This window comes from Theobroma cacao, chromosome 3, assembly GCF_000208745.1.
Source record: "Theobroma cacao cultivar B97-61/B2 chromosome 3, Criollo_cocoa_genome_V2, whole genome shotgun sequence".
Taxonomy (NCBI): Eukaryota; Viridiplantae; Streptophyta; class Magnoliopsida; order Malvales; family Malvaceae; genus Theobroma; species Theobroma cacao.
Genome location: NC_030852.1, coordinates 21,762,370 through 21,789,835, shown reverse-complemented (window position 1 = coordinate 21,789,835; position 27,466 = coordinate 21,762,370). Strand labels below are relative to the sequence as shown.

Genomic DNA, 27,466 nt, shown 5'->3' with positions numbered 1-27,466 from the left:
TTTCTATTTTTTTCTCTTTTTTTTTCCTTCTTTCTTTTTTTTTTATAAGTATATTGAATTCTCTTTTTTTTTTCTTTTTTTCCCTTTTCTCTTTTTTCTTCCCTTTATATTTATACTAAATCCTTTTATTCTTTTGTAGTCATCCATGAATTTGAAAGCATGAAAACATGTTAAGTGCAACTTACAAGGTTTAATGTGAAAATCTAATATTAATTTTTTTCTATTTTATGTTTATTTGTATTGGTGAATTTGAAAACTTATATTTAAATTATTAATGAAATTTTATGTTATAATTTAATTTTATTTCAAAAGTGATTAATTTTAATGAAATTTTATATTATAATATAATTTTATTTAAAAAGTGATTAATTTTTTTTTATCCCAAATTGAGTTATTGACCCGATTCATGAACTTGTATGATTAGTCTTCAATCAAATTCCTCATACAAAATCCTGAATCCGTCGTTGATCATGAAAATGACAAAGGAATTACTTAAGCAATCAAAATATCCAATACATACAACAAGAGTATTAGTTATAAAAAAGTTGATACCCTTTAGAAGCTAATGAACAAATTTTTGTACATTAGCATGCAAAAATATTCCATTAAATGAAAAAAACAACATTACAAAAAAAATATCATTAATTATATCAGCTTAACCCGTGCCTACAAATACGGATTAACATAGTTCTAATATTTTAGTGATGCTAGAGATCAGGAGGAGTTAGTAAAGTCAAACATTAAAGCTCAAGTAATGCAGCATGTAGGCAAGTAGCATTTAATCCAAGAGGGCAGCAGCGCCTTACTTAAGTGCCAACTGCGGAAGTGTTCCAAACTTGGGTTCTTTGTTTGGTCTGACTAGCTCACAATATTGTTAAGGGCCCCCAAAAGAAGGAAGCATGCTTGGTTGCTGGTGTGTGTAATTGCAGATTATTGAACTCCAAAGCCAAAAGCATTTATGATAGAGATAAATGCGCTTTAGTTGAAGGATTTATTGATTGGTAGAATCCGGCCCACCCCTTCGAACCAACCAACCAAATCTGCAGCTCAAGTCAGCGATTTGTTTCTCAATTCTCTGGGTTGACGTCAGCCTTGCTCTTTAAATAGGGAAATTATATACTTATCAATTAGTTAACTGCTCAAATGTTGCTCCTAGCTGTAATTGCAGATTATTGAACTCAAGCAAAAGCATTTATTAGAGAGATAAATGCACTTTAATTGAAGGATTTGTTGGTTGGTAGAATCCAGCCCACCCCTACGAACCAACCAACCCAACCTGCAGCTCAAGTCAGCGGTTTGTTTCTCAATTCTCTGGGTCAGGGACTAGGTTTCATCCGAATCCGATCATAGACGGACCCAATGTTTTTATTTTTTTTGTGAAATCTTTTATTAATATTAGTAACTTAGGCTTTCAGTTACAAATTGATCTGGCAAATCATACTTTTTCTTTTTCTCACCAATAAAATGTTGCCATGTTGCATAATACAAACATGTGTTAATGGTTTTTTTTATTTATCTCAACGATATCAACGTATTTGACTTTTGAGATTTGATGAAATATTTCTTTATAAAATCCATACTCATAAATTGATTTATTGAAACGTAAAAAATAGAGAGAAATCGTAGATATGTAAGACTAAATTTTTAAAGGGAATTTATTATTAATGTTAACACAATATTTTGCTTTTCAGAATGGAACGTGAGAATATTTGTTAGTGGAGAAAGAGGGAGCATAAAAAGAAAAGGTTTTTCCTAGCTCAAAGTTTTATGTTTTATTTTTTGGAAATTGAGAAAAAAGGATTTGACCAAGTAAGAAGATTGTATATTAACTAATCAGTCAGATGTTCAATTGTTGTTTCTAGCTCAAGGTTAACATGTATAAAGATAAAATAATTTATATTTAGAAAGCTTATTGACAAAAATGAAAATATATTTCAACTTAGATTTTAAGGTTTAGTCCAACTCCAAGCTCAAGGATGGGGTTAAGCCTTCATTCAACCCCTCTTTCTTTTCCAAGATATTTAATTCAATTTACCAGCCTTTTTTTTTTCTTTCTTTCTTTTTCCAGTTTGTAAGAAAATTTGGTAGCATCAGAATGTGAAGTGCGGTCGTTGTTCAAGACAAAACTTGCATGCAAAAGAACATGACGTGGCAGAAAACTAGCCATATATATATCTGCCATTCTCCAATGGAATCTAAGACAAAACAACTTCATCTATCCCATATTATCCACAATCCAATCCTCACCGTCCATTCTCCCAATCCAACGGCCACTTCCCCCTCATATCCCCAACCATATCCATCCCTTTTATTACAAAAACACTCCAAAGTACCCCTCGCGTTGCTGGCACTTCCAAACCTCTTTCACTCTCACTTTCCCAAACATGAGCTCCATTGCTTTCAAACCCTTCACCGGCCTCCGCCGCAGCTCCGCCGTGCCCACCACCACCATAACAACCAACTCCACCGGCCTCTCCAAAGCTGTCAAATTCCATGCGTCAGCCGCCAAAACATCTCCAAAATTAAGCAACCGCAACCTCAGGGTAGCCGTCATCGGCGGTGGTCCAGCCGGAGGTTCGGCCGCTGAAACTCTCGCGAAGGGTGGTATTGAAACGTTCCTCATCGAACGTAAACTCGACAACTGCAAACCTTGCGGTGGGGCCATCCCACTTTGCATGGTCGGTGAATTTGACTTGCCATTGGATATCATCGACCGGCGAGTCACCAAAATGAAGATGATTTCGCCTTCTAACATAGCTGTTGACATTGGTCAAACGTTGAAGCCGCACGAGTACATTGGTATGGTGAGAAGGGAAGTGTTGGATGCTTACTTGAGGGACAGAGCCAAAGAGAATGGAGCTAATGTTATAAATGGGTTGTTCTTGAAGATGGACATGCCTCAGCGCTGGGACGAGCCTTATGTTCTGCATTACACCGAGTATGATGGGAAGAAGGGTGCTATGGGGGAGAAAGTTAGCTTGGAAGTTGATGCTGTGATTGGAGCTGATGGGGCTAATTCTCGTGTTGCTAAAGCGATTAATGCTGGTGATTATGATTATGCTATTGCATTTCAGGTATATATTGTGAGACATAGCTTTCATTTTTCTTTGCAATTTTTCCCCTTCTGGAGTTATTTGCTGTTCAAGTGTTTGTTTCTACAGAGAATACAGGAACGATAAAAAAAATTACATCATAATCAAACATCTTTTAACATATTAATTTAACTAATTAGGGCATTGGAAAATTATTGAATTACTAATAACCTGCATATAATTAATTAGAGAAAATTCATGTAAGGTAGCAAGGTCTTCTCCTTGCCGTTAGAATGGAACAGTTCTCATAAAGTTTATGTGCATGGTCAAGGAGTGAAAGAGTCGTTAACAATGGGGTTTTACTTAAAAATTGTTAATATTATAATATAAATTTAAGCAAAATATCTTTCACCGGTTGTTGGGCTATGTTACTGCGGAACTGTTTATTTTAGGCTAAATTTAAAGAAAGTAATGTTTTGGAAATACAGATCCATGGTCTTTGCGCTTTGTTGATGATGGATAAGTAAGAACTAAGATGCATTTGATTTACTAATATATTAGGCAAATTCTGTCCTATATTATTTTGGGAAAGCATGTTCTTGACTTTAAAAATGCGGTTTGCATTTTTCTTTTTCTTTTTCTTTTTAGTATTATTGAATTATTTATAGTTAAGTTGAAGATGGTGTTTAATTTGATACCGCCTTTTTGCATAAGGTGTTATTGCCATTAAGAATCAGTCTCGGCCCATGGCAGGGTGATTCCTATTCTATCATGCATCTTAATTCTGAATGTTCAACTACTCTTAACATTCAATAATTTTTAAAATCTCATTGTAATTGCAGGAGAGAATCAAAATACCTGATGAAAAAATGGTGTACTACGAGAATCTTGCTGAGATGTATGTAGGTGATGATGTCTCACCAGATTTCTATGGTTGGGTCTTCCCCAAATGTGATCATGTTGCAGTTGGAACTGGCACAGTGACTCACAAGAGTGACATTAAGAAGTTTCAGCTAGCCACTAGAAACAGAGCAAAGGACAAGATCCTTGGTGGTAAGATTATAAGAGTGGAGGCACACCCAATTCCGGAGCACCCTCGTCCACGCAGGTTATCAGGGAGAGTTGCCTTAGTTGGGGATGCAGCTGGATATGTGACGAAATGCTCAGGCGAAGGCATCTACTTTGCAGCTAAGAGTGGGAGAATGTGTGCTGAGGCGATTGTTGAGGGGTCACAGCATGGGAAAAAGATGGTGGATGAAGGAGACCTGAGAAAGTACTTGGAGAAGTGGGACAAGACATACTGGCCTACTTACAAGGTACTGGATGTCTTGCAGAAGGTCTTCTACAGATCAAATCCTGCAAGGGAAGCTTTTGTGGAGATGTGTGCAGATGAGTATGTGCAGAAGATGACATTCGACAGTTACTTGTACAAGACAGTGGCACCTGGAAATCCATTGGAGGATCTGAAGTTGGCTGTGAATACCATCGGGAGCTTGGTGAGAGCCAATGCACTTCGGAAGGAAATGGAAAAGCTAAACGTATGAGATAGATTGTTAGTTTCGGATTAACTGGTCTTCCATTTCTGTTAAGAGAAACCTTTTGTGAGCATGATGTTCCTTAATCTTCTTACCAATTGCTTATGAGGAGGGAGATTATGTTTGTATTTAGAAGATGAAGTTGCAATTCTATTTAATTCCATAGATCATAATGATGTGGATGAGATAATCTCACTACATTAAAATATCTGAAGGTTAAAGTTTGTTTTAGCAGCGACTTGAAAGTTGGGCACGGTTCCATAACATAAACAAATAGAGGGAAGAACAACCACACCAATTAGATGGTAAATCTCGGTGTCAAGTTGTACAGAGATGTCATGTCTTACGATGGCTCAAGCAAAGGGTGAGCTCAGCATTTTCCTTTTAAATTCATGCTTATGTTAGTAGCTAGTAATTGAAAGAATAAACCAATTGGTGACCTCAGCCTCGCCTCTTCCTTTTAAAATCTTTGTTGATGTAAGTAGTTAAAGGAATATAGGTATATACCATTTGGATACTCAGAACTCCCAAGTCCTAACCTTAAGAAACAAAGCAAAACCAAAGAATACTCAAAACTTTTGCACTACAAAACAAGTTATGGCACATTTGACCCTTCTCCAATTTAGCACTATAACACACTTTTCCCAACTTCATTTTCCTCACAAATACATACACACTTCCCTCCACCATATCACATGCCACCTTTAGTAAATATTAATTTCTTTATAGTTTATACACATTTTAGGAGGATAAAATGCATAATCTCAAAGTTATTACCATTAACTATTATGGGTTTTTTTGTGGTGCAAGAAATGTAGGTCCAAGGGAGATTCCATGATGGTTAACGTACCATATTGCATGAATCTAATTAAGTTTGATTGTCTACATGCACAATACTTGACAAATGACAATAAAACAAATTAAACTACCAAACAAAAGAAGTCCCAAAAGGAAAAAGGAAAAAGAAAAAGGAAAAAAGAGCAAGCCGAAGCCCGAAGAGGGAAACTTCAATCTGAGCCGTAGAAAGCATGAATTCAACCACCGGCCGCGATTTCTTCCTGTCATAAAATTAAACCTGAAAGAACAAAATCAAGGCTTTTCGTAGATTCTTTCCAGAGAGAGGCGGTGTATTCGGTACACGAAAGAGAAAGGAAAAATTTTGGGAAGAGAAAACAGCGCAGCAAAAAGAGTAGGTGAAGTTGAAAATTTTTGGTGATTTGTTTTAAGCTCATTGGCGGAGTTTCCTATAAATACCAAAACCCCAATTTTCTTATATATTACTAGCGTCCGTTAAGCTAGCTCTCTCTCTCCTCAGATCTCAAAGGTTCGTTTTCATTTAGAGTTTTTATAATTCTCGAAATTTAAGCTATGGATTTTATTTATTTGTTCAAAATATCATTTGGGTTTTGTTTATTTATCTAAAATATGATCTGGGTTTGGTTTCTTTGCTTGTTTCGTGTTGTTTTTATATTGTTTTCTTTTGTTTAAGTCGTTCATTTTTCATTTTATCTTTTTTTTTTTAGCAAAGGTGCAATATGGATTTAGATCTGATGCTTTCGGTTTCTTTATTTGATTGGTATCTCTTTCATTTTGAGCTTGGAACTTGAGATTGTTGTTTCTCTTCTTTGCTTTTTGGTGATTAGTTCATTGTTACATTTTTTATACAAGTGTATTCCTTGAGGATATGCCTTAAAAAGTATGCTGTGTTGTTGGGGAAAAGTGTTTCTTATCTTCTGTTTCCTGAGTAAATGTTTGGGAGCAAAGAGGAACTTGTTTCTTGACCCTGCCGAGCAAACGGTTGAAAATAAACTCGGATTTTATTTTCAATGATTTGTAAAAGGGAAAAGATTGTCCTCGGTAGTGAAATTCCTGGATTTGGCATCGAAGATTGATGGATTATGGATCAGGGATATTTGATCCCTTTCACATTATTGTTTATTTTAAGTTTGTGAAAATGATTTTAGGAATATGATCAAAAGAAAGAATATGTTTACTCAAGCCATGTTAGTGGGAAACGGCATCCAAAATTATATATAAGTAAAGAAGCCTGATTTGCTCTATTTGGATAGATTTGTTCTAGACTTGACACATGCTATTATGCTGAAAGAGCCATGGGATTTCAGGATTTTTCTGTATGGTTTCCAGGATCTAATTTTCTCAAGTGACTGAGGGATTTTGCGTACAATATGATGATGGCTAATTTTGCTTTGAACTGAACTGTTGCTCTCCGCCTTCGATTTAAAGGCATAATAGCTCTATTAGTTTCGTTTTCTTTTAGTTCTCTGTAAATGCTCATTCTTTGCCATCTATTTGTTTATCTGTGGCATCTGCTTCCTTTTACTTTTGAAATTGAGTACATGCATTTTGGATGTGAGTCACCCAGCTTGTTGACTATTACTTGATATCTGTTTCTAATATCAATAGGCTAGGCTTTGACACTTTTTCCTGTATATAGAGTGTGAGATGGCAGCAACATCGGCAACTAGCTTCTCGATTGGATCGACTGTCTCCTTGGGAAGCAGGGGGTGCTCACTTCCACAAAAAAAACCCTTTTCTGTAAGGTTCACCTCCCAGAATTCACTTACAAGTTTCAGTGGCCTCAAGGCAGCAACATCTGTGAACTGCGAATCCGAATCCTCCTTCCTAGGCAAGGAAAGCAGTGCAGCTCTTAGAGCCTCTGTTGCTCCAAAAGCACAGAAACCAAACCAGAGGTCTCAGTATGTCCTACAACCTCAGGCATCTTACAAAGTGGCAATACTTGGAGCTGCTGGAGGGATAGGTCAGCCTTTGGCACTTCTAATCAAGATGTCCCCACTAGTTTCGGCCCTGAACCTCTATGATATAGCAAATGTCAAGGGAGTTGCTGCTGATCTTAGTCACTGCAATACTCCTTCTCAAGTTCTGGATTTCACTGGTGCTTCTGAATTAGGAAATTGTTTGAAAGGTGTGAATGTAGTTGTTATTCCTGCTGGAGTTCCAAGAAAGCCTGGTATGACTCGTGATGACCTCTTCAACATCAATGCCAACATTGTGAAGACCTTGGTTGAGGCTGTCGCTGATAACTGTCCTGATGCCTTCATCCATATTATTAGCAATCCAGTTAACTCCACAGTGCCAATTGCCGCAGAAGTTCTGAAGCAGAAGGGTGTTTATGATCCAAAGAAGCTTTTTGGTGTTACCACATTGGATGTTGTGAGAGCTAACACATTCGTTGCTCAGAAGAAAAACCTTAAGCTAATTGATGTGGATGTTCCGGTTGTAGGAGGACATGCTGGTATCACCATTTTGCCCCTGCTGTCAAAGGCAAAACCCTCTGTTAGCTTTACTGATGAAGAAGTGGAGCAATTGACTGTCAGGATTCAAAATGCTGGGACAGAGGTTGTGGAGGCGAAGGCAGGTGCAGGGTCTGCTACACTGTCCATGGGCTATGCAGCAGCAAGATTTGTTGAATCATCTCTTCGCGCTCTGGATGGAGATGGGGATGTCTATGAGTGCTCTTTTGTGCAGTCAAATCTGACTGATCTTCCATTCTTTGCATCTAGGATCAAGCTTGGAAGGAAAGGGATTGAAGCTTGGATTCCGTCTGATCTTGAAGGGTTAACTGAGTATGAACAGAAGGCTTTGGAAGCTCTGAAGCCAGAGTTGAAGGCCAGCATTGAGAAGGGAATTGCATTTGTGCAGAAGCAACCGGTTACTGCTTAAAGCTCAAATATTTGAAGTTCTAACCTCGTTGAAAACTATGGTTAAGAGAGAGATAACTAAGTCTGGTAATTTTGCTATGGATTTATTCCTGCATCAGTACTTTCAGTTTTGCAGAGTGGAAGTTCTTTAGTTTCTTTTTCCAATGATGATCACAGAGTGCGAAGTTTAAAGGGTATTTTGGTGTTGTAGATGAGAAGGATGTAATCATTTCTCAATCACAGTTTGTAGAACTTTTGACAGTTTTGGAATAACATGGCCGATGCGCTTCATTACGTTTATTACTGTGCCAAATTCAACTGTTGTTCTTTCTCTGATAGAAACATTGGCAAGGTTCCTCTTCTTATGCTTTCTCGTGAAGCTTCATAGTATATAAAGTTTATTGGATATCATTTTCGCATTATAGAATGTTCACTATATTAGGCTGTCCAAAGACTTTAATATTCGTGTAAATAAAAATTTAACTATGATGTCAAATGTCGAATGAGTGGATTGAAAACAAAATAAGTTTGTTTGTAATTTTGCATCAGCTTTTCAGTTAGGCTTCCTTCGTGTTGAAGCATCATAGCCCATATTAAGGTTTTATCTTTCTGATGGGTAATAAATTTAAACTTTAATACCCAATACCATGAACGGCATAGATTATTCAATTCGCTGGTTTCTCGTACAACAAAATCAGGATCACACAAGAAACAAATAACTTGTAAATCTTTTCATTCACTAGAAACAGGAATAAGCGATTTACAGTTCAATGCCAGCTTCACCACGAATATTTATCACTGAAATCCTTGTTGCTTTAGCTATGATCAAACCAATCAAGTTATACTTGTGCCGATCATAATGTTCAACTCATCCAGGTCTTCTGTTAAAGACATACGACGTCCACTTGTTTCTCTCCTGCTTCAGTCTTAAGTTTAGGCCAAGAGTTATTCTTCATAGTTCCTCTCCCCTTGGCTGAAGCTCATCTTGGCAGTACTGTCTACGACTCTCTCACTTTACAATCAACCAAAGAGATCTCTGCAACAGCTGTCATTCTACTCTGAACTCGAATGAGCACTGCTTTAGGGCGCAACAGACAATCAAAATAAAGTAAGCGATCAGATCAAACATATAATCTTCCTTTACAATATCCCATCTCACCTTCTCTCTTTCAATCATGATCAAGTATTGACCTTCTGCAATTTTCTTTGAACTTAGACAACAATCTACACTGAGGTTTCATAACGAAGCCTAGAGCTAACTATTTGACACAATCCAGAAGAGAAGGATTTGTCACTTATTATGCAGCCAATCTTTTATTTGTAAGCTACACCACTCAGGTCACTAGTTTTGAGTTTGTGAACAGATTTAGGGTTTATGATGACTTATGTGCAGTAATACAGAATAGAGCTAGATCTGAGGTAGGGATGTCCTGTTTAATATCTGCCATGTCGATCAACGGACCAAATAGACAACAGAGGCAAATACAGAGAGCCTATTCAACAGACCAGTAAATGGATGTACCAGTTCTGAAGTCAATTGAGTAGGAACTGAAATGATTTAGATAACAGATGAAGGCTAACACTCAGGTCAGCTCTGCTAATCTGCAAAAAATCCTACAGTTCACTTCCCCATTTTTTAGTATGAATTGAGCTTTTTTTTATTGTCCAAGCTTGAAAAATTCCTACCAATAGTCATTACAAGAGCAGCCTCCATCTCTGAAATGATGAAATCTGGTGCGATCTCGGATAATTACCTTCCTGTTGTAGACCCCAGAAAGAAACTTCGCAAAATTGTGACAATCAACACAAATACGAAGATTCTTGGTCACTCTTATTGTTGTGCCAGGTGGAGTTGCAAGAACCCCAAAAGCAAGAGCCAGCTTCTCACTGTGATAAGAGAGTGCATGAGCCTTTTCTTCTGCACCTAAATCGTGTAATTCAGATGTAATTTCAGCAACATAGCCAGCAATCTTCAACTGCTTATTAATCTCATCTAGCTTATCATAGATCTCATGTTTTCGTGGATGTGAAATGTCATCCACAATAAAGTTATGTACCACTCCTTTCAACTCAATTGTACTACAGCCAGGTGTTGTTTGGATGCCTTTCTCCTTCATAAATTTCCTCAACTCTGTTACCTTCTCCCACTTACCATCCGATGAATATATGTTCAGTAGTAAAACATAATCCCCTGCTTCTTGAGCCTTAAGTTCAATCAAATGTTCAATTACACGTTCTCCAAGGGTAACATGGCCATGAATTCTGCAAGCACCAAGCAAGGTCCTCCATATTGTTGCATCTGGCTTAACCCCCATTGATATAATAACCTGATATGCTTGATCAAGCAAACTGGCACGACCTAAAAGGTCAACCATGCATCCATAATGATGAATATTAGGCTCTATTCCAAACTCTTTGCTCATTTGATGAAGGAACTCCATCCCTTCATCTACCAAACCACAATGACTACAAGCAGAAAGAACTCCAGTAAATGTTTGCTCATCTGGCACAATCCCCATTCTCTGCATCTCTTCAAAAGCTAGAATAGCATCTCTCCCATATCCATTCATTGCCAAACCTGATATCATAGCACTCCATGAAATAACATTCTTCTCTGGCATTCCCTTAAAAACACCATAAGCCTTCTCCAAACATCCACACCGAGAATACATTGCTATAAGTGAATTACGCAGATTAAGAGAAACCCCATAACCACATTCCTCAATATAACCATGAACCTTTTCGCCAAAATCCAACGCCCCCAAATTAGCACAAGCTTGTACAACAAGGAGACAAGTAACATCATCAGGCTTACAAGCACCCTCATTTTTCATGCTATCAAACAAGATTAGCACATCCCTAGTCCTACCATTACGTAAATAACAAGAAATCAATACATTCCAGGCGACTGTGTCCTTCTTAGAAATTTCATCAAACACTTTACAAGCCTCGTCACGGCTAGCAAAACTTGAATAAAAATCCATCAAAGTAGTAAGTAAAAGAGAGTCTGATTGAAACCCATCTCCTAAAATCCTTCCATGAATTTGTAAACCACAAACAAGAGAAGAAAATTTCATACAAGATTTAAGGACAAAAGACGACGATACGGGGTCAGGCTTTAGGCCTTTTTGAGTCATTTCTTTGAAGAGAAAGAAGGCATCTTTAGGTGAATTGCTGGAAGAGTAAGCTCTTATGAGAGTGGAGTAGTGAGAGGCAGATGGCTTATCGATTTGAGAGAAAAAATGGCGGGAATAGCGGAGATCACGGAAGGGGGAGAAACAAAGGCAGGACAGAAAGTGGAGGGAAAAAGTGGGGTTTTGAAGAAGGGATGTACGGATGAGGTGAGCATGGATTTGGAGTAAGGAATTCTGGGTACCTGATTTTATGAGGGAAATTAAGTTTTGTTGTTGGGTTCTGGGATGGGGGTTTTTTGAGGTTGGTTGTTGATTGTTGTTTGGACGTGTTTCTTGGAAGGTTTTGTGAGTGAAAAGTTTATGAATTGGCTTGCTTGTGGTACTGGTTCTGGTTCTGGTTGTGAAACAAGAGATGGAGTTCTTGAGGGACGACAGATTTTTGTTAATCACTGCTGCTGGAGCTTGTGTCATTTTAAACGTACGTCTTTGCTTTTCTTGTTTTAAGCTCCTGAAAGGAGACCAATAACTTGAAATTCAGTAAGGGGACACACACACACACGCTCTCTCTCTCTCTCTCTCTCTCTCTCTCTCTATATGTCCAGTAATTTGGAAGTAAACATGTTCAGCTTATGTTCTACTCCCGCCATATTTAAATCAATGTTCGTCTCTAAATTTTATATTAAAATTTTAATTTTTTAAATTATATAAACATTCAATGATTGAATGTCCAAATTATAATATTAAAAGTATCTCTCTCTATATGTCCAGTAATTTGGAGTATTTTTTTTCATTAACATTAGAGCTAGACTGTTGATATGTAAAGATTATCTACTAAAAGAAAAATGATTGATTTCTCTATAAATATTCCAAAAGAATACACAACCAATAATACCAGATGAATCAATTTGTTAAAGGAGTTTCCACAATTTCCACCGCCTTTTGCAAGTGTTGAGCACCCAACAAACAACATTCTTTGAAGCTCATCATTCAATATCTAAAAATTGATTTCCAAACCACGGTGAATTAAAAAAAAAAAAGAATTTACGTGTCTATTTTAACTGTTATTAGATAATTTTTGACATCACTTAACAAGAATACTTTTTAAACCATTTAATCCAAATTAAGTGATCTCGGCTTCTTTCTCCTTTCCCGCGATTCAGATAAAAATTTTAAAATTAAATTTCGATTTAGCTATCTTGTCGTCTAGCTCTCCAACGCCATCGAGGTCTATATCTCGCTGTCCAACTCTCTAACGCCATCGAGGTTTATATCACCATCCAACTTTCTCACCATTTCAAAGTACAAAGATGACATCAAGGTATTTGTTATAGGTTTTTGAGTTTATTTTTTATATTCATAGAACGCAAAAGTTGATGGGTAAATTATATGACTTTGAAAACTTAAATCAGGCTGAGAATAGGGAAATCAATAATTTTGTAGGCGATACGTGAATATTTGTTAGGCATTACATCACTAGATATTAAGGTGTGTGATTGGATATTAGGCCACCACAAGAAAACAGTTTTTTTCTAACGGAAAAAATTTCGTTAGAAATTTCCAACGGATTTCCAACAGAATTCTAACAAAAATTGTTATTAATTTTTTCGAGGGATTTCCAACGGAATTTTTCCGTTGGAAATCCATTGGAAAATTCTTTTGCGCCAAAAAAAAAATTTCACCCACCACATTTTCCGACGGAATTTTCAACGAAAAATTATCCGTTGGAAATCCGTCGGAAAGTTTAAGGACCCAAAAAAATTTAAAGCCCACTAAAGTTTCCTACGAAATTTTTTGTTGGAAAAAGTTATTACCAACGGAAATTTTTCAACGAAATATTCCGTTGAAAAATTCCATTGCTAATAGTATTATTTTAATTTTTTTTCTTAAAATATTTTAAACTTTTTATAAATTTTCTTAATCTTTTATAAAAAATAGATATTAATAAAAGGAAATATATACATATTGAAGTTTATAATATTTAAAAGTTTAAGTATGTTTTCCTTTGATTATTTTTGTACATTTTTTAAACTTTATTGAACCATAAATTATAAATTAATAATTCAAAATTCATTAATTTTATAACATTAAAAAATTTATAAAAAGAACAAAATAAGTTTTTAATTTTATAAAAAAACATAATAGGATATAATAATCAATTAAACAAAAAATAATAATACTTTATGTTTGTTTTAATTGTAATTAGTTAATATATATAAATTAAGAAGATAGATTTATAATAAACTTATTAATATAATATATTTAAAATATATTAATTTATTATATCTATGTATACAAATTAGAATCATAGCTATAGAATATATATATATATATATATAAAACTGCATTATTCACAAAAAAAATATAACTTATTGTATTAATATGAAAGTACAAGTTATATTCTTTAATTGATATAACTTTATAAATTAATATATATTTATTCAATTTTAAATGATGATGTCGACAATCTTTTATCAGACAATCGTTCGTAAACCATCCTAATGCTTTGGTGAAGTCTTGAAATTTTTCTCACTTAGGGATAACTAGGAAAAACTCATCTCTACGAGCTCTTCGAAGAAATCCCATCATCGGAATTCCCGCCCTATTAACAAGATAAACATATATGGCATGCTATGACAGGATAAAATGATGATATCTACCTGAACGCGTTTATTAATTTGATTGATTTGTTATTCATGCGATAATACGTTTAATAATTTAAGCTGATTTATTACCTTGTTCATATATTTATTATTATTTTTCTAATGTATATTATTTTTTTTACAATGATTATTTAAGTTAATGGGTATTGGACTATAGAGTTCGGATTTATCTCGACGCTTCAGTGAAAATCCATCTCAAACTTCGTACCTAAGAAATTTGTTTGAAAGAGGAAACTTCCTTTTTAAGTGGAATTCTATCATCGGGTCACTCAAAGTAATCATTTCATTTTTTACAATAATTATATTTACATCATGTATTTTTATTTATTATATTTACAAATATCTAAATATATTTATAATATAAATATTTCTTCATTTCTTCTTTTTTTTTATATCTTTCTCATTCGTTTATCATTATTATTATTTTTTGGTTGGTTTTTTTTTGTTTGTTTTGAATTTTTAACACTAAAATAAATATTCATATTTTATATATAAATACATTTTAATTAAACAAGATGGGTAAACCCAATATCAACTAAAACAAATCCAAAAAGAGAAGAATTATACCTTACTGGGCTGAGGTTGGCTTAGTCCACGAGCCTGCAAGAAGCCTAAGACCGTAGCACTAGATCTGCTCCCCAAGACCACATGGCTAGCTCAAAACACACCGTTTTGGTGCTTGAATGGGCACTTCAAGTAGTACCCAAAACAACGCCGTTTGACATGTCCCTGTGCTTGGGTATATACGTATTTTTTTTCACTCTCTCTCTGGCCATTCCTCTCTTATTTCTGTACTCTTTTTTCTCTTTTTTTGTTTCTCTCCTTTGGCCAGTCTCTTTTCTCTATCTTTTTCTCCCTCCCGCCAAGGTCGCTCTTCTTTTTCTCCCTCCCGCCAAGGTCGCTCTTCTTTTTCTCTTATCCATTTCTTTCTTTTTTCTTTCTTGTCTCTCTTCCCCCACCGGCCTTTCTTTTCCTTCCTCTTCATTGCCCAGATCGAGCTTCTCAGTCCCCTACGTCGCTCTCTCTCTCTTTCTCTACGTCGATAATTTCTTTTCCCTTTGCTGGTTGACTACCGAAGACCGAATACCCCCTTTTGCTGCCCAACTCTAAGCCAACCCAAAGAACTCAGATCTTCTCCCTCCTTTAGCCGACCATCTAACCATCAAAACCCTTTAAAAAATCTACTCCTAAAACCCAAACTAAAATTCTACAACCAAGGTACTTTACTTCTCTCATTGTATTTTTTTATATTTTTTTATTGTGGCTTACCGACTGCTAGACTAGGGTATTGTTTTTTTGATTTTTTTTTGGATTACTCTAGAAACTTTCTTTCCATTGATACAGAGAATAGAACAATGCTGTAGTCTGATTATGGTATAGACATGTTGAGCATTTCATTTGTAGATGCATATCAGTTTTTCATTTCTTGATTTTAAGATGTGGTGCATGCAGGGTCAATTTTAGATTAAAAAGTGATACTAATCTCTTCGAAATTGCAAAATGCAAGACAATCGTTTCTTCCATTGAGGTACAATCTATTCTCATGATTGAAGTTGGTTTTTTGTGGATTTTATGGCTATAATTCTTTTTTTGTATGCTTTTGTAAATTTTCAATTTTTTATTTTAAATTCTCATTTTAAAGGAGATTGCTATGAATACTGTATTTTATTCCTGTTCAGGTGAGCCTAGATAGTAAGCAATTTTCTATCACCTCACCTGATTGTAGGATACGAGTTTTTTGGTTCAAAACTGGTAAATTAAGGCGAGTTTATGATGAATCGCTTGAGGTAAAATTATTGAATGGTTGTTTTTTAATATAGATGCTTTTGGAATTTTTATGATGTTCAAAACTCTTCTGATTAGGTGGCCCAAGATCTTCAGAGAAATGATGCTCCCATGTATCGACTAGAAGCTATCGACTTTGGTAGAAGAATGGCTGTTGAAAAGGAAATGGAGAAAACTGAAACTGCACCACAACCCAATGTAGTTTTTGATGAAAGCTCTAATTTCCTCATATATGCTACTCTTCTTGAGATAAAAGTAAGAAGTTAATTTATCGATAATAGATTTTACATAAAATAACTAGCTGACCCATTTTTGTAACCAACAATAAGTATAAATGTTTGATACTCTCTTCATTCTCTTATAATTCCTTGTTTTTTTCCCTTGTATATAATTTTTGATAGATGGTAAATTTACACACCAACAAAGTTGCTCGAATACTTGGGAAGGTGGAGAGCAATGACAGATTCTTGAGAATTGCATTATATCAAGAGATCGAAGCAGCAAGAAAGTAAGAAAAATTCCTGTTACCGCAGCAAATGTCAATGAGAGCAAAGAGCCATTAACTGATCCAACACTCTTGTGTTGTGCTTTCAAGAAACAGAGGATCTATTTATTCAGGTACAAAAATATGCCATAAGACTTCTACTGACTGATAATAGCATGTTTGAATTTAGAATTTTCCTTATAATGCATCATGTTGCAAAGGCTAAGTTCTAAACACTACATGGTTGAATCAACATAGAAATAGTCATGTTATTGAAGTTTGAATTGATGTTGGATTATTGATGTCATAGGCTTATAGCAATACGTAAATTTGGATAACGTAGTGTATTGACATCTATGTTGAAGACATTGTAACATGTTTGGTTTGTGTGCCTTTGCACTGGTTGTTTCTTTGAAAATAATCTTCACCATGACAGTTGAGGTGCCTGTTTACTTTTTCTGGTTAAAGTTATGATTTACCTTTTGAATACATTTTATTAACTTTGATGGTTTTTAATGGTTTATATAGTCGACGAGAACCAAAATTGCGTCTCCAACAAAAAACGTCCGTTGGAAATTTTCAACGATATTTTCCGTTGAAAATGTTTTTCCAACAGAAAATTTCGTTGAAAATGTTTTTCCAACAGAAAATTTCGTTGAAAATTTTCAACGTTTTTCTGTTGGAAACACATTTCCAATGGAAAATTATGTTGGAAATTCATTTCCTATGGAATTATTTCCAACGGAATTTTTCGTCGAAATTTTTTTTCCAACGGAATTCTTTTCACAATAGTTTCCAACAAAATTTCCAATGAAATTCTGTTGAAAATTTCCAACAGAATTCCAATGGGATAGCCAACAGAAATCATATTTTTCCAACGAAATTTTTCATTGGAAATTTCCAACGGAAAGTATTATCGACGGAATTTTCAACGGATTTTTTCGTTGGAAATCCGTCAAAAAAAGGCATTTCCAAAGGAAAATTTCATTGAAAATAGGCTGTTTTGTCAAGCCCAGCTCTATAATATACTTTCCATGTCATTCATGTACTTGATAGCATGTCTGCATACTTGGATGCCTTGAAAACTCGTTAAAAGTTGGTATTATACTTAGTGGTACAATTAAGTCGATTAAAGCCTCGAACTAGTCCAAATAGAGATTTTGGGATGTATTTGAGAGTTATTGAACCTTAGAATGTCTTAAAATGGTGATTTGGACTTCGAGGATTAATTTGGAATCCAATCGAGGATTTTTATAACGTAGGGGCAAAATGGTCATTTTGCCACCAGAAAAAGAAATTGGAATGTTGGATGAGATTTTTGACCAAGTTTGACTAGTTGGAACATAATTTGAATTTGAGAAGTGAAAAATTTCAATTTCGAGCATAAGGGGAAAACGGTCATTTCACGTGTCCACGAGGACGTAATTAGAATTTTTAAAATTTTACACCACCATGACACTTGTCAAGCCCATGAATTTCACCTATTACCATTTTTATATCTTGGATAATTAAGGTATTATATGTGGTGGTAAGAGAATGCTTAATTGTTAAGTTTTAACCATGAACCAATCAAGTGGTGACAAGTGTTAAATTTTTTTTATTTTATGATTTCCTTTATAAACTCAACATAAACTCTCCCATTCACTCTCTCATTGCCGTGGAAGCCAAAGAAAAAAGGGGGAAAGAATAGAAAAACTCTAAGGAGGAAAAATTCAAGAGAAATTCATTAGATTTTCGAAAAACGAAGCGATCTGAGGTAAAATTTCGCGATTTAGCTTAAGATCTATTTTACCCATGCTTTCTTTTTCATTTTCTATGGTTGAAACTCAAGTTTTCATGATAGAAGATTGCTGGCCGAATCAAGGGGGGAAGGTTTTGAGGATGTGTTTTGCTAGATTTCATGTTATCTAGACGTGTTTAGTTGTTTTGTGATATTTGGTATGAAAAACAAGCAAGAAAATAATATGTTCTTCATCAAACCCTAATTGGCCGAATTAGATAGGGAATATTTTGAAAATGAATTTTGTCATATTTCATGTTATCTAGCTCGTATTTGATGATTCGTGATGTCGAATATCGAAAACGATTATCGAAAAGTATAGTTTTTTTAGTAAACGACTTAAACGATAATGAGAAAATTATAGTAAATGGACTTAGAATTGATTTCTAATGAGGTATACGGACTTATTGGAGTATCAAAAGTGCAATGAATCTATTTGGAGTTGAATTGGATGTTTTGGCTAATTAAACAGTGTATAGTGCGAGTTAGGTCGAATACCATTTTAGTCCAACAACAATTGAACCTACGTAGAACACCATCTTTAAATGATTATTATAACACTTCTCATTCAATTTCATACATTCATAAAGAGTCTGAAATAGTTTTATAACAGTTTGGCACAAATATATTGAATTACTTGTTATGTATTATGTATAGGTGGTGAGCCCTCTGATAAGGATAAGGATATCGTACCCGAGGACCAAGAGTAAGAGTACTCCCGTTAGAGTGAGTAAACAGACGATCATCTTAACTATCTAAAGTAGTTTATACTCGTTTTTATGATTTTAAAGAATAATAAATTTAAATTGTAAACTATTATGTTTTATAACTGAAGTGTTGGTTAAATGAAATGAGATTCATAATTTGGTTTGAAATTGAATCCTGGTTTTGGAAATTGAGTAAGTGGAGACTATATACTTGTGCTATATATATGTTTTGACATATGGTTTGAATTGATGGCTTATGACAATGTGATGGCATGAATGGCTGGATTTGTGTTTGTGTGGAATATATGAATTGTTTTATTTTACCTTGACAGGTTGGGTAATATCATATTAGCCATGTCATGCTGCTGAAATTTTTATTGATTTGGTGGGGTAATTGATTAGCTTTGTCACGACCCGGAACCTCCCTCAGGCCCATGACAATCGTCGTGACGTCCCGATTGACACTCATTATTCGGAATGCCAATCGAAACCCCACAAGGCTTACATATTAGTTTCTTTCCTTTCCTGTGAGCAATCATTGTTAAATATCGAGTTTTTAGAGAATATATACTATTTTAGATAAAAAACAATCAAAATAAAATTTTCGCCACACAGGGATATTTTGGTCATTTTTTTCTCAAAAATTTTGAAACTGGCTAAAACGTAATATACAAGTACAAAACACATAATTCATATTCAAAATGAGTTTAAAAGTCTGAAATCTTCATTTAAAACGAAATTACGGTTATTTGAATATAATAAGAAAATAAAAGAAATATTAAGGAAAATATTCTATTTTCTTATAAAACAATATTTATAGAGTTATACGTGAATAATTTTTATAGCGTAAAAGCTAAATAAATTTATACATACTGAAATACAGTAAGCCAAAATATTTAATTTAATTTACAATAACAAGAGGGCCCCCGAATAAACAAAAGTAAAGAGGACTGTGAACCTACGGTTTGGAAAATGCAGATCCAATGGTAGTCCTCGATGAGATCAGCTATCTACAGTCTATACTGAACCTGAAATGGGTGGAAAGGAGTTGGGTGAGATTTTGCAATCCCAATGAGTAAACAGACATTATCATAAATATCTAAAGGCGAGTAAAATGGAGGCAAGTTTAAACAACAAATTTCAACCCATTTCATAATGTTTTCAATTTATTTCTTAAACCATAAAATATTTGTAATTTACCAAAACAGTTGTTAAGGCTTATGTCTTTTATTAAAACAAGGCTCAAGCCAAAACTAATCCTCGGGGATACCTTGGCCGAGGCATCTAACCGAGTCCGCCAAGGGTGTTAAAATATTCACACGTGAAACACATTTTTATTTTTAAAACCAGCCGTTCCTTGGCGTTGGCCGAGTTACACATTCACGTGGGGGTTCGACGTGAAGTGAGCTCTAATACTACCCCGGGAGTTACCCTCCTCGCCTCTACAACCGGAGTAACTATATAACTGGGTTTACCGTGCCCCTCTAATAGGCAGTCCACGGAAACCCGTCACTGCAGTGACTAACCCACCAATTTTAATAAAATTTCGACAGTATAACGTGGCTTTTATTTATTTATCCAGCCTGCATAGTAAAACAACTTACATAAATTTCCCAATGCATTCACAAAATATAGCCACATATACTCATTTCTCATAAGCCATTCCTAGGAAAATATATATTTTTCAAGTCAATTTGTAGCCTCCAATTACTCAATTTCATAATCAATACAATATATTTTTATTTGTCACATTTATTCCTAAAACATCAAAAATCCCGTTTTAATCTCGTTCTCATTTCATAAAATACATAAAGGGCATTTAAAATAAACTCTAGATAATTTACAATAATAATAAGTTTACTCACCGTTTGTACAAACTAAAAGCTTTCTAAGCGCCCCGATCACTACTCGTCGGGTACGACTTCTTTGCCTTTTCCGGAAGGCTCTCCTCCTAGACACATTACAAAAATTTACACAATTCATCACATTGATGCTAAATCACTATATAATTAACTTAAATCCTATACTAATGCATGGTATGAAATGCAATAGCCTAAAACGGCTTAAACGCGGTATTAACCTATTTTTGGCACTTTGCCCGATAAATTGCTAACGCGCTCCATTTTAGCTCTAAATCATCCCATTCTCTCTCCAACATTTCTAACCATTAAATATCAGCCAATAACCTTCTAAAAACAACAAAATCAGCTCACTCCCTTCCTTGGAAAATTCGGCCAAAAATGGGACATTAACTCGGTTAATTTTCTACTTTGTTTTTCTATCACGTTTAATCGTTTTTCATCATTTTCTCTTCATTTCCCTTAGAATAAAATCAATTCATCATCATTGTACAGCATTGAGCATCCAGCCAAGAGTGGGTATTGTGAAAATTTAATGATTTCTTGCCCAATTTAATTTCTAAACACATTTAACTAACTAAAACTATCAATTTAACTAAAAATCAAAACCTAAAAATTTCAATTTCTCTCCCCTAGAATTTCGTCCAGCCCTTGATATCACTTTTTGATCTCTCTCCTCAAGCATGCTAAATGGAAATAAAGGCATAGGAAAGGTAGAAATCAAGCTAAAATCGAAAAATCTTACCGTTAGACGCGTAAACGGTCGAAAACCGCGAATTTCCCTTTGAATTTTCTTGTTTCTCTTTGGTTTTTCTTTTTTTCTTCCTTTCCTCTCTATTTCCTCTCTTGTTCTTCCTTATGGCCGGCCAGCACTTAAAATTTGGGTTTAAATGGGCTGACTTTTCATTAAAATAATATTATATCATTAAAAAATGCCACATGTCACTTTCCCATTGGCCCATTTTTAAAATTTCATCCATTTGTTTCCAAATTTTCACCATACACTTGTCTCATATATTCATAGCTTAGATAAAATTCTCAGACTCATCCAAAGTCTCGGTGGAGTAATTTTTGAAATTTACACTTTTGCCCCCGTAAAAGTCAAAAATTACATTTTTGCCCCAAAAATTGAAAAATTGCCCATAGACATATTTTTCATCCCTTATACTCATACCATTCTCCAATTTGTCAAATTTGATCTAAATTCTCTCAAAATCTCAAATTTTGTCCGTGGGTGGCAAAATTACGATTTTGCCCCTACACTCCAAAAATCACCAGAATTAAACTTTTTCACTTCCTATCATTAAATTATACTCCAAATAGTTAATCTTGGTCAAAAATTTCACTCCATGATCAAATTATTATCTTAGGTGGCAAAATGACGATTTTGCCCTTGAATATCAAAATTTCTAATTTTACCCCAAATGAACCCTCGAACTCCGAACAATCATTTTTAGTCATTCCTGGACTATAAAATATTAAATTTCATCCTACAATTCCTATTTGAACTAGTTCGAGGTTAAATCAATTTAAGTGTACCGTTAGGTACAATATCGGGTTTCGTCTATTCTTAGGTGCTTTTCTAGCGTAATAACATGCTACTCAATGCATGTATGTCATGACATATATTTATAGGGTCGGGTTTTACAAGCTTACTGTAGTGGGCGGGTTTCCGTGGACCAGCCTATTTGAGGGGCACGGTAAATCCCGTTATATTTTACCTTAGTATGAGATGTGAGGAGGGTATCTCCTAAGGTAGTTTAGAGTTCACTTCATGTCGAACCACCACGTGAGGGTGAAACTCAGCCAATGCTAAGGAACGACTATGTTTTTAAACGTAAAAACATGTTTTATGTGTATATGTTAATTTAACAGCCTTGGCGGACTCGGTTGGATGCTCGGCGCAAGGTGTCATGAGTACGAGTTTTGGCATGAGCAAAGTTTTAAGAGAGTGATAAGCCTTACTGATTATTTTTGATGAAATGTAATTGTTTTATTTGGTTGAAATGAGTTTTAATGTTATGAATCATATTATGAAGAGATATTTTAATTGTCTCAATTTACTCGGTTTTAGATGTTATAGATGAACTTTGCTTACTCACTGGGTTTATAAAAACTCACCCCCTTCTTTTCACCCATTTCAGGTTCAGAGCAGTCTGTAGACAGTCGATTTTGTTGAGGGTTTGGTTTTGGATTTGCAACCTTAGAAATCGTAGGTCTACAGTCCTGTTTATTTTTGTTATTTCGGGGCTCACATGTCATTGTAAAATATTTTTATATACCCTGGCATTGTGTGCTATTATGTATATGAATTTATTTTGTTATTACGCTACAGTAATTGTTTACGTAGAATTTTATAAATATTATTTTATATAAAAATGGAATATTTTATCCAATATTTTTATTTAGTTCTATTAGTTATAAATTCACTTTAAAAAGATGATTTAGACACCTAGATTTATTTTTTTATATGAAATGTATATTTTTCATTCATATACTGTATTTTTAGCAGGTTTCAAAGTTTTTGAATAAAATGACCAAAATACCCTGGTACTGTAGAAATAAATTTTTGATTGTCTTTGATTTGAAAATCATCTATATTCCTTTAAAACATGATATTTAGTAACTGTTGCTCACAGGGGAGGTAAAAAACTGGTGCTAGAGCCTTGCGAGGTTTCGGTTGATATTTCGGGTAAGGTTTGTCTATCGAGATATCGCGACGGTTGTCACAGGCTCGAAGAGAGTACCGAGTCGTAACATGTTTTTTGGTAGTGGGTATTGCATGACTGATTATTAGGAATCTTAACCTGTTTATTTGGCATTATGTGATTGTATAGTAGACAATGTGGGACTAGATATGAGGCATTGCGAAACTAGCTTTGAGAAATTACATGAGTTGTCCATTGCATGACGAGATTTTAGGCATTGTGTGACTGGTTTTTAGTAATTGCATTGCTTTATATACCTAATGCTGAAGATGATTATCTACTAATTTAGTCCCCTTAATAACAAATTCTGTAAAATTAGAAAAGAATTAGGAATACTCAATACCTAATTCAACCCCCTTAATTCCACTTATATCAGTGCAAAAAACCATCCAAATTCAGCTAACATAGAACTCTGAAATTCTCTTTAAAGCACTTAATGCATCGATTTACAAACTAACCATATTCATCTAAAAAAAAGCCTAAAACCATTGAACACCCTTCCAAGAGTCAACATTCATGCCTATAAATAAAGAGAACCATTATCCATATTAATCAAAATCATCTGAAGGAAAATCTCAAAATTCTCATAGCTTCTAAACGTTCTAGAGGCGAAACTAGGAAGGAGGTTGTAGCTGAAGAGGAAGATATCCCCGAAAATGTTGCAGCATATTTGGTCAAGTTGATGGACCAAATTGAGAACATGGAGAAGGACATGTGTGGTTTGATGGATAAGTTACTAGTTAGGAAAGAAGTCCCGGAGACAGAAATTCTAGGCAATAACAAGATTCTAGCTCAAATTTATGAAATAGTAGATGAGATTAAGAAGAAATGAACCATCATTCATAAGTTGTATCATCTATTTTTTTTCAGCTAATGAATAAAAATATTGATTTATCACATATTTTCTATAAAACGAGTAATTGCCTTTAATTTATATTATGCTAAATAACTTGGTTACTTACCCTAGTTTTTTAATTTTCTATTTATATAAGAGAAGCAAAGGTGTGATGACTAAAGTTGGAATATTATTTTATTTATAGGCATTAAGTGAATGGATATTATGCATTGTGTGAATGGATATTATGCATTGTATGAATAGATATTAGGCATTGCATGTCTAGTTGTTATGTATTCCATGACTGGTTTTTATGTATTACGTGACGTAGGGCCAAGGCGTGACTAGGCATTTTGGCATAACGTGAGTGGATGTTAGGCATTTTGTGACTTATTATTAAGTATTACGAGACTGGCTTATAGGCACTGCGTGAATTGTGCAATGCATATATTGTTTTGAGACATTTCTTGACTATTTTTTTATACATTATGTCACGACCTGGAACTCCCATCGAGCTCGTGACAACCGCCGCGAAGTCTCGATAGACATTCTTCCCCCGAATGCCCTTCGAGACCTCGCAAGGCTTTTGTACCAATTTTTCCATTTCTCTCTCTTTCTTCTTTTTTTTGAATAATAAAATAAAATAAAAATATTAATTAAAATAATCTATTTTAATGTAAAACAATATATATATATATATATATATATATTTGAAACATCCAAATATTAATTTTCTGCACATAAAAACAAAATAAATTTATACATACTGTAATATAGAAAACTGGAGTATGCAATTTAAATTACAATAACACGTGGGCCCTCAAATAACTGAGAATGTTTAAGTCTATAACCTTGCTTTCTAGGATACAACTCTGAAATTTACTTCTCGATGCAATTGACAGTCTACTGCCTATTCTGAGCCTGAAAAATGTATAGGAAGAAGGGGTGAGATTATAAAATCCCAATGAGTAGACAGATATCATCAAAATAATCTAAAGCTGAGTAATAGGAGACAATTAAAATAATTCATCCCAACTCATATAAATAATTGGATTTCATCCAATTACTCAACATGGCTTATGCACTTTTCAAAACTTGGCCCTTGCCAAAAATCCATTCTCAGGGATACCCCGCGGAGGCATCTTACCGAGACCGCCAAGGCTGTTTATTGTCACACACACAAACACATTTCACCTTTAATAACACAACCTTTCCTTGACGTTGGCTGAGTCTCACTCTCACGTGGTGGCCCGAACGTGAGGTGCACTCAAATCCTACCTCGGGAGTTATCCTAAGCGCCTCTCCAATCGAGGTAAGCTCAATAATTGAGAACCTTGCCCCTCTAATTAGGCTAGCCCACGGAACCCCCGTCACTGCAGTGCCCACTTTATAACCCACCAACCAATAAAATCACAATAGTATGACATGACTCACTTAACACATTCAAGGCAAATCAAAGCAGTTCACATATTTTTTAAATCATAAAAATAACCAGTCATACCCACATTTATCATAAGCCATTTAATGTAAAATCATGGATAAACAACACAATCATAGTATAGGTCTCAAATTACTCTATTTTTGAAATCATTATTAAATTTTCAAAAATTTTATAAAATTATTTTATAAAATCCCATTTTCCCATAAAACACAATAATTTTTCAATTAAACCATTTTTCCATAAAATCACACAATTAAATAAATCTACTCTAAATAATTAAGACGATAGTAAGTTTACTCACTGTACTAGGAGTAGATATACTCTTATTCTCAGTCCTCGGGTGTAGTCTTTTACCTGTATCAGATAGCTCACCACCTATCCACAATACATGACACAAAAAAATTCAATAATTTGTGTCAAATCAATATATATTATTTCAGGCTCTTATCCATGCGTATGCACTAGATAAGGTGTGAAATGTTTGGACAATCGCTTAATCACAGTGTCCGACCTAACTCGCCTATACACGGTGTAAATTTCTAAAATCTCCAATTCAACTCCAATTCCATCCATTTCAATTTCAATTATCCAATTATCCAATTATATCCACAATACCTCAATGACTGTGAATGTGATCCAATTTATCAGTTCGGATCACAAATTACGCTTTTACCCCTAGTGGATAAAAATTTTAAGTTTTTGCACCAAAAATTCCCTTTAAATTTCCAACCTCATAATTCATCATTTTTCCATCTAATTCTCTTAAAATAAAGTCAACCTCATCCTCACACACCATTGGCTAGATTCGGCCTAGAGAAATTCATGGAGAAAATGAATATTTTTCTTGTTGTTTTACTCATAAACATGCTAAACTAACACTAAACACTAACATAGTTCAAAATCAAATTAATCTAACAACTTTCTCTCTCTAAACCCATATGATCAGATTTGAATCCATCATCAAAACACATAATTTAACCATGGAAAATAAGGAGAAATGCATGGAAATGATAAATCTTAAGCTAAGCTTGAAAAATCATACCTTTAAACACTTGATTCCTTGAAAAATCACACTTTTTCTTTGAATTTTCTCACTCTAGGGTTTGTTCTTATTTCTCTCTCTCTCTCCTGCTGGTTTTGGCTGACCCTCCCAATGAAGAATTCTGGAATTTTCAAGCCTTTTAATAGGCTTAATAAAATATTATTATTTTATTTATCTTTTAAATATTTTATTAGTTTATTTTTTTCTAGCCATCTTTTTTACTTTCTTTTTCTACCACTCAATTCTTTTCACTTATCCATGTCTTCCATGAAATTTCTATACTTTTCCAAAGTTTTGGTGGAGTAAATTCTTAAAAATTACACTTTTACCCTCGTAAAGTGAAAAATTATATTTTTACCCCAAAAACTGAAAAATTATCCATAGGCATATTTTTCATCCCTTATACTCATACCATTCTTCAATTTATCAAATGTGATCTAAATTCTCTCAAAATCTCAAAAGTTTGTCTGCGGGTGGAAAAATTACGATTTTGCCCATAGATAGTGAAAATTTCAGTTTGACTCCGAATTGATCCTCAAACTCTGAATTACCATTTTCAGTCATCCCTGAACTGTGAAACTCTTAATTTCACCTTAAAATTCCTATTTGAACTAGTTCGAGGCTTAATCGACTTAATGGTACCATTAGGAGTAATATCGTCTTTTAACGATTTCTCGAACTTCCTAAATATACAAACATTCTATCGAGCATGTGAATGACATTATAATTATTTTACAAAGTAGGGTTTGACACATTACGCGACTAGTTTTTATGTATTTCGTGT

General features: G+C 34.5%; 4 protein-coding genes and 2 long non-coding RNA genes across 9 annotated transcripts; 4 read left to right on the top strand and 2 right to left on the bottom strand.

Annotated features, from left to right (window-relative positions):
* On the top strand, nt 2,329-4,798 carry LOC18604703 (geranylgeranyl diphosphate reductase, chloroplastic). Its single transcript, XM_007037307.2, has 2 exons — nt 2,329-3,074; nt 3,875-4,798. The coding sequence occupies exons 1-2, from the start codon at nt 2,385-2,387 to the stop codon at nt 4,574-4,576; spliced, it is 1,392 nt and encodes a 463-aa protein (XP_007037369.1). The 5' UTR covers nt 2,329-2,384; the 3' UTR covers nt 4,577-4,798.
* On the top strand, nt 4,846-8,547 carry LOC18604702 (malate dehydrogenase, chloroplastic). Of its 2 annotated transcripts, none has more exons than XM_018117660.1 (2): nt 4,846-4,931; nt 7,023-8,547. In XM_018117660.1, the coding sequence occupies exons 1-2, from the start codon at nt 4,901-4,903 to the stop codon at nt 8,267-8,269; spliced, it is 1,278 nt and encodes a 425-aa protein (XP_017973149.1). In that variant the 5' UTR covers nt 4,846-4,900; the 3' UTR covers nt 8,270-8,547. The 2 variants fall into 2 exon arrangements, with proteins under 2 accessions (XP_017973149.1, XP_017973150.1); XM_018117661.1 differs by lacking the exon at nt 4,846-4,931 and adding an exon at nt 5,509-5,891.
* LOC18604701 (pentatricopeptide repeat-containing protein At3g47530) lies at nt 8,955-12,018 on the bottom strand. 2 transcript variants are annotated; one of them, XM_007037305.2, is made up of 2 exons: nt 10,002-12,018; nt 8,955-9,322 (listed from the first exon to the last, which is right to left on the bottom strand). In XM_007037305.2, the coding sequence occupies exons 1-2, from the start codon at nt 11,850-11,852 to the stop codon at nt 9,296-9,298; spliced, it is 1,878 nt and encodes a 625-aa protein (XP_007037367.2). In that variant the 5' UTR covers nt 11,853-12,018; the 3' UTR covers nt 8,955-9,295. The 2 variants fall into 2 exon arrangements, with proteins under 2 accessions (XP_007037367.2, XP_007037366.2); XM_007037304.2 differs by having other exon boundaries at nt 8,955-12,018.
* Nucleotides 15,397-16,338, top strand: LOC18604699 (peptidyl-prolyl cis-trans isomerase CYP71). The gene is made up of 5 exons (XM_007037302.2): nt 15,397-15,401; nt 15,494-15,569; nt 15,721-15,828; nt 15,905-16,081; nt 16,228-16,338. Exons 1-5 carry the CDS (start codon nt 15,397-15,399, stop codon nt 16,336-16,338), a joined length of 477 nt encoding a protein of 158 aa, XP_007037364.2.
* On the top strand, nt 17,976-23,001 carry LOC108661260. Of its 2 annotated transcripts, none has more exons than XR_001927012.1 (3): nt 17,976-18,066; nt 18,748-18,816; nt 22,801-23,001. It is a non-coding gene; the product is annotated as an uncharacterized LOC108661260 (long non-coding RNA). The 2 variants fall into 2 exon arrangements; XR_001927011.1 differs by lacking the exon at nt 22,801-23,001 and adding an exon at nt 19,130-19,170.
* LOC108661259 lies at nt 24,940-26,722 on the bottom strand. The gene is made up of 3 exons (XR_001927010.1): nt 26,683-26,722; nt 25,942-26,015; nt 24,940-25,120 (listed from the first exon to the last, which is right to left on the bottom strand). It is a non-coding gene; the product is annotated as an uncharacterized LOC108661259 (long non-coding RNA).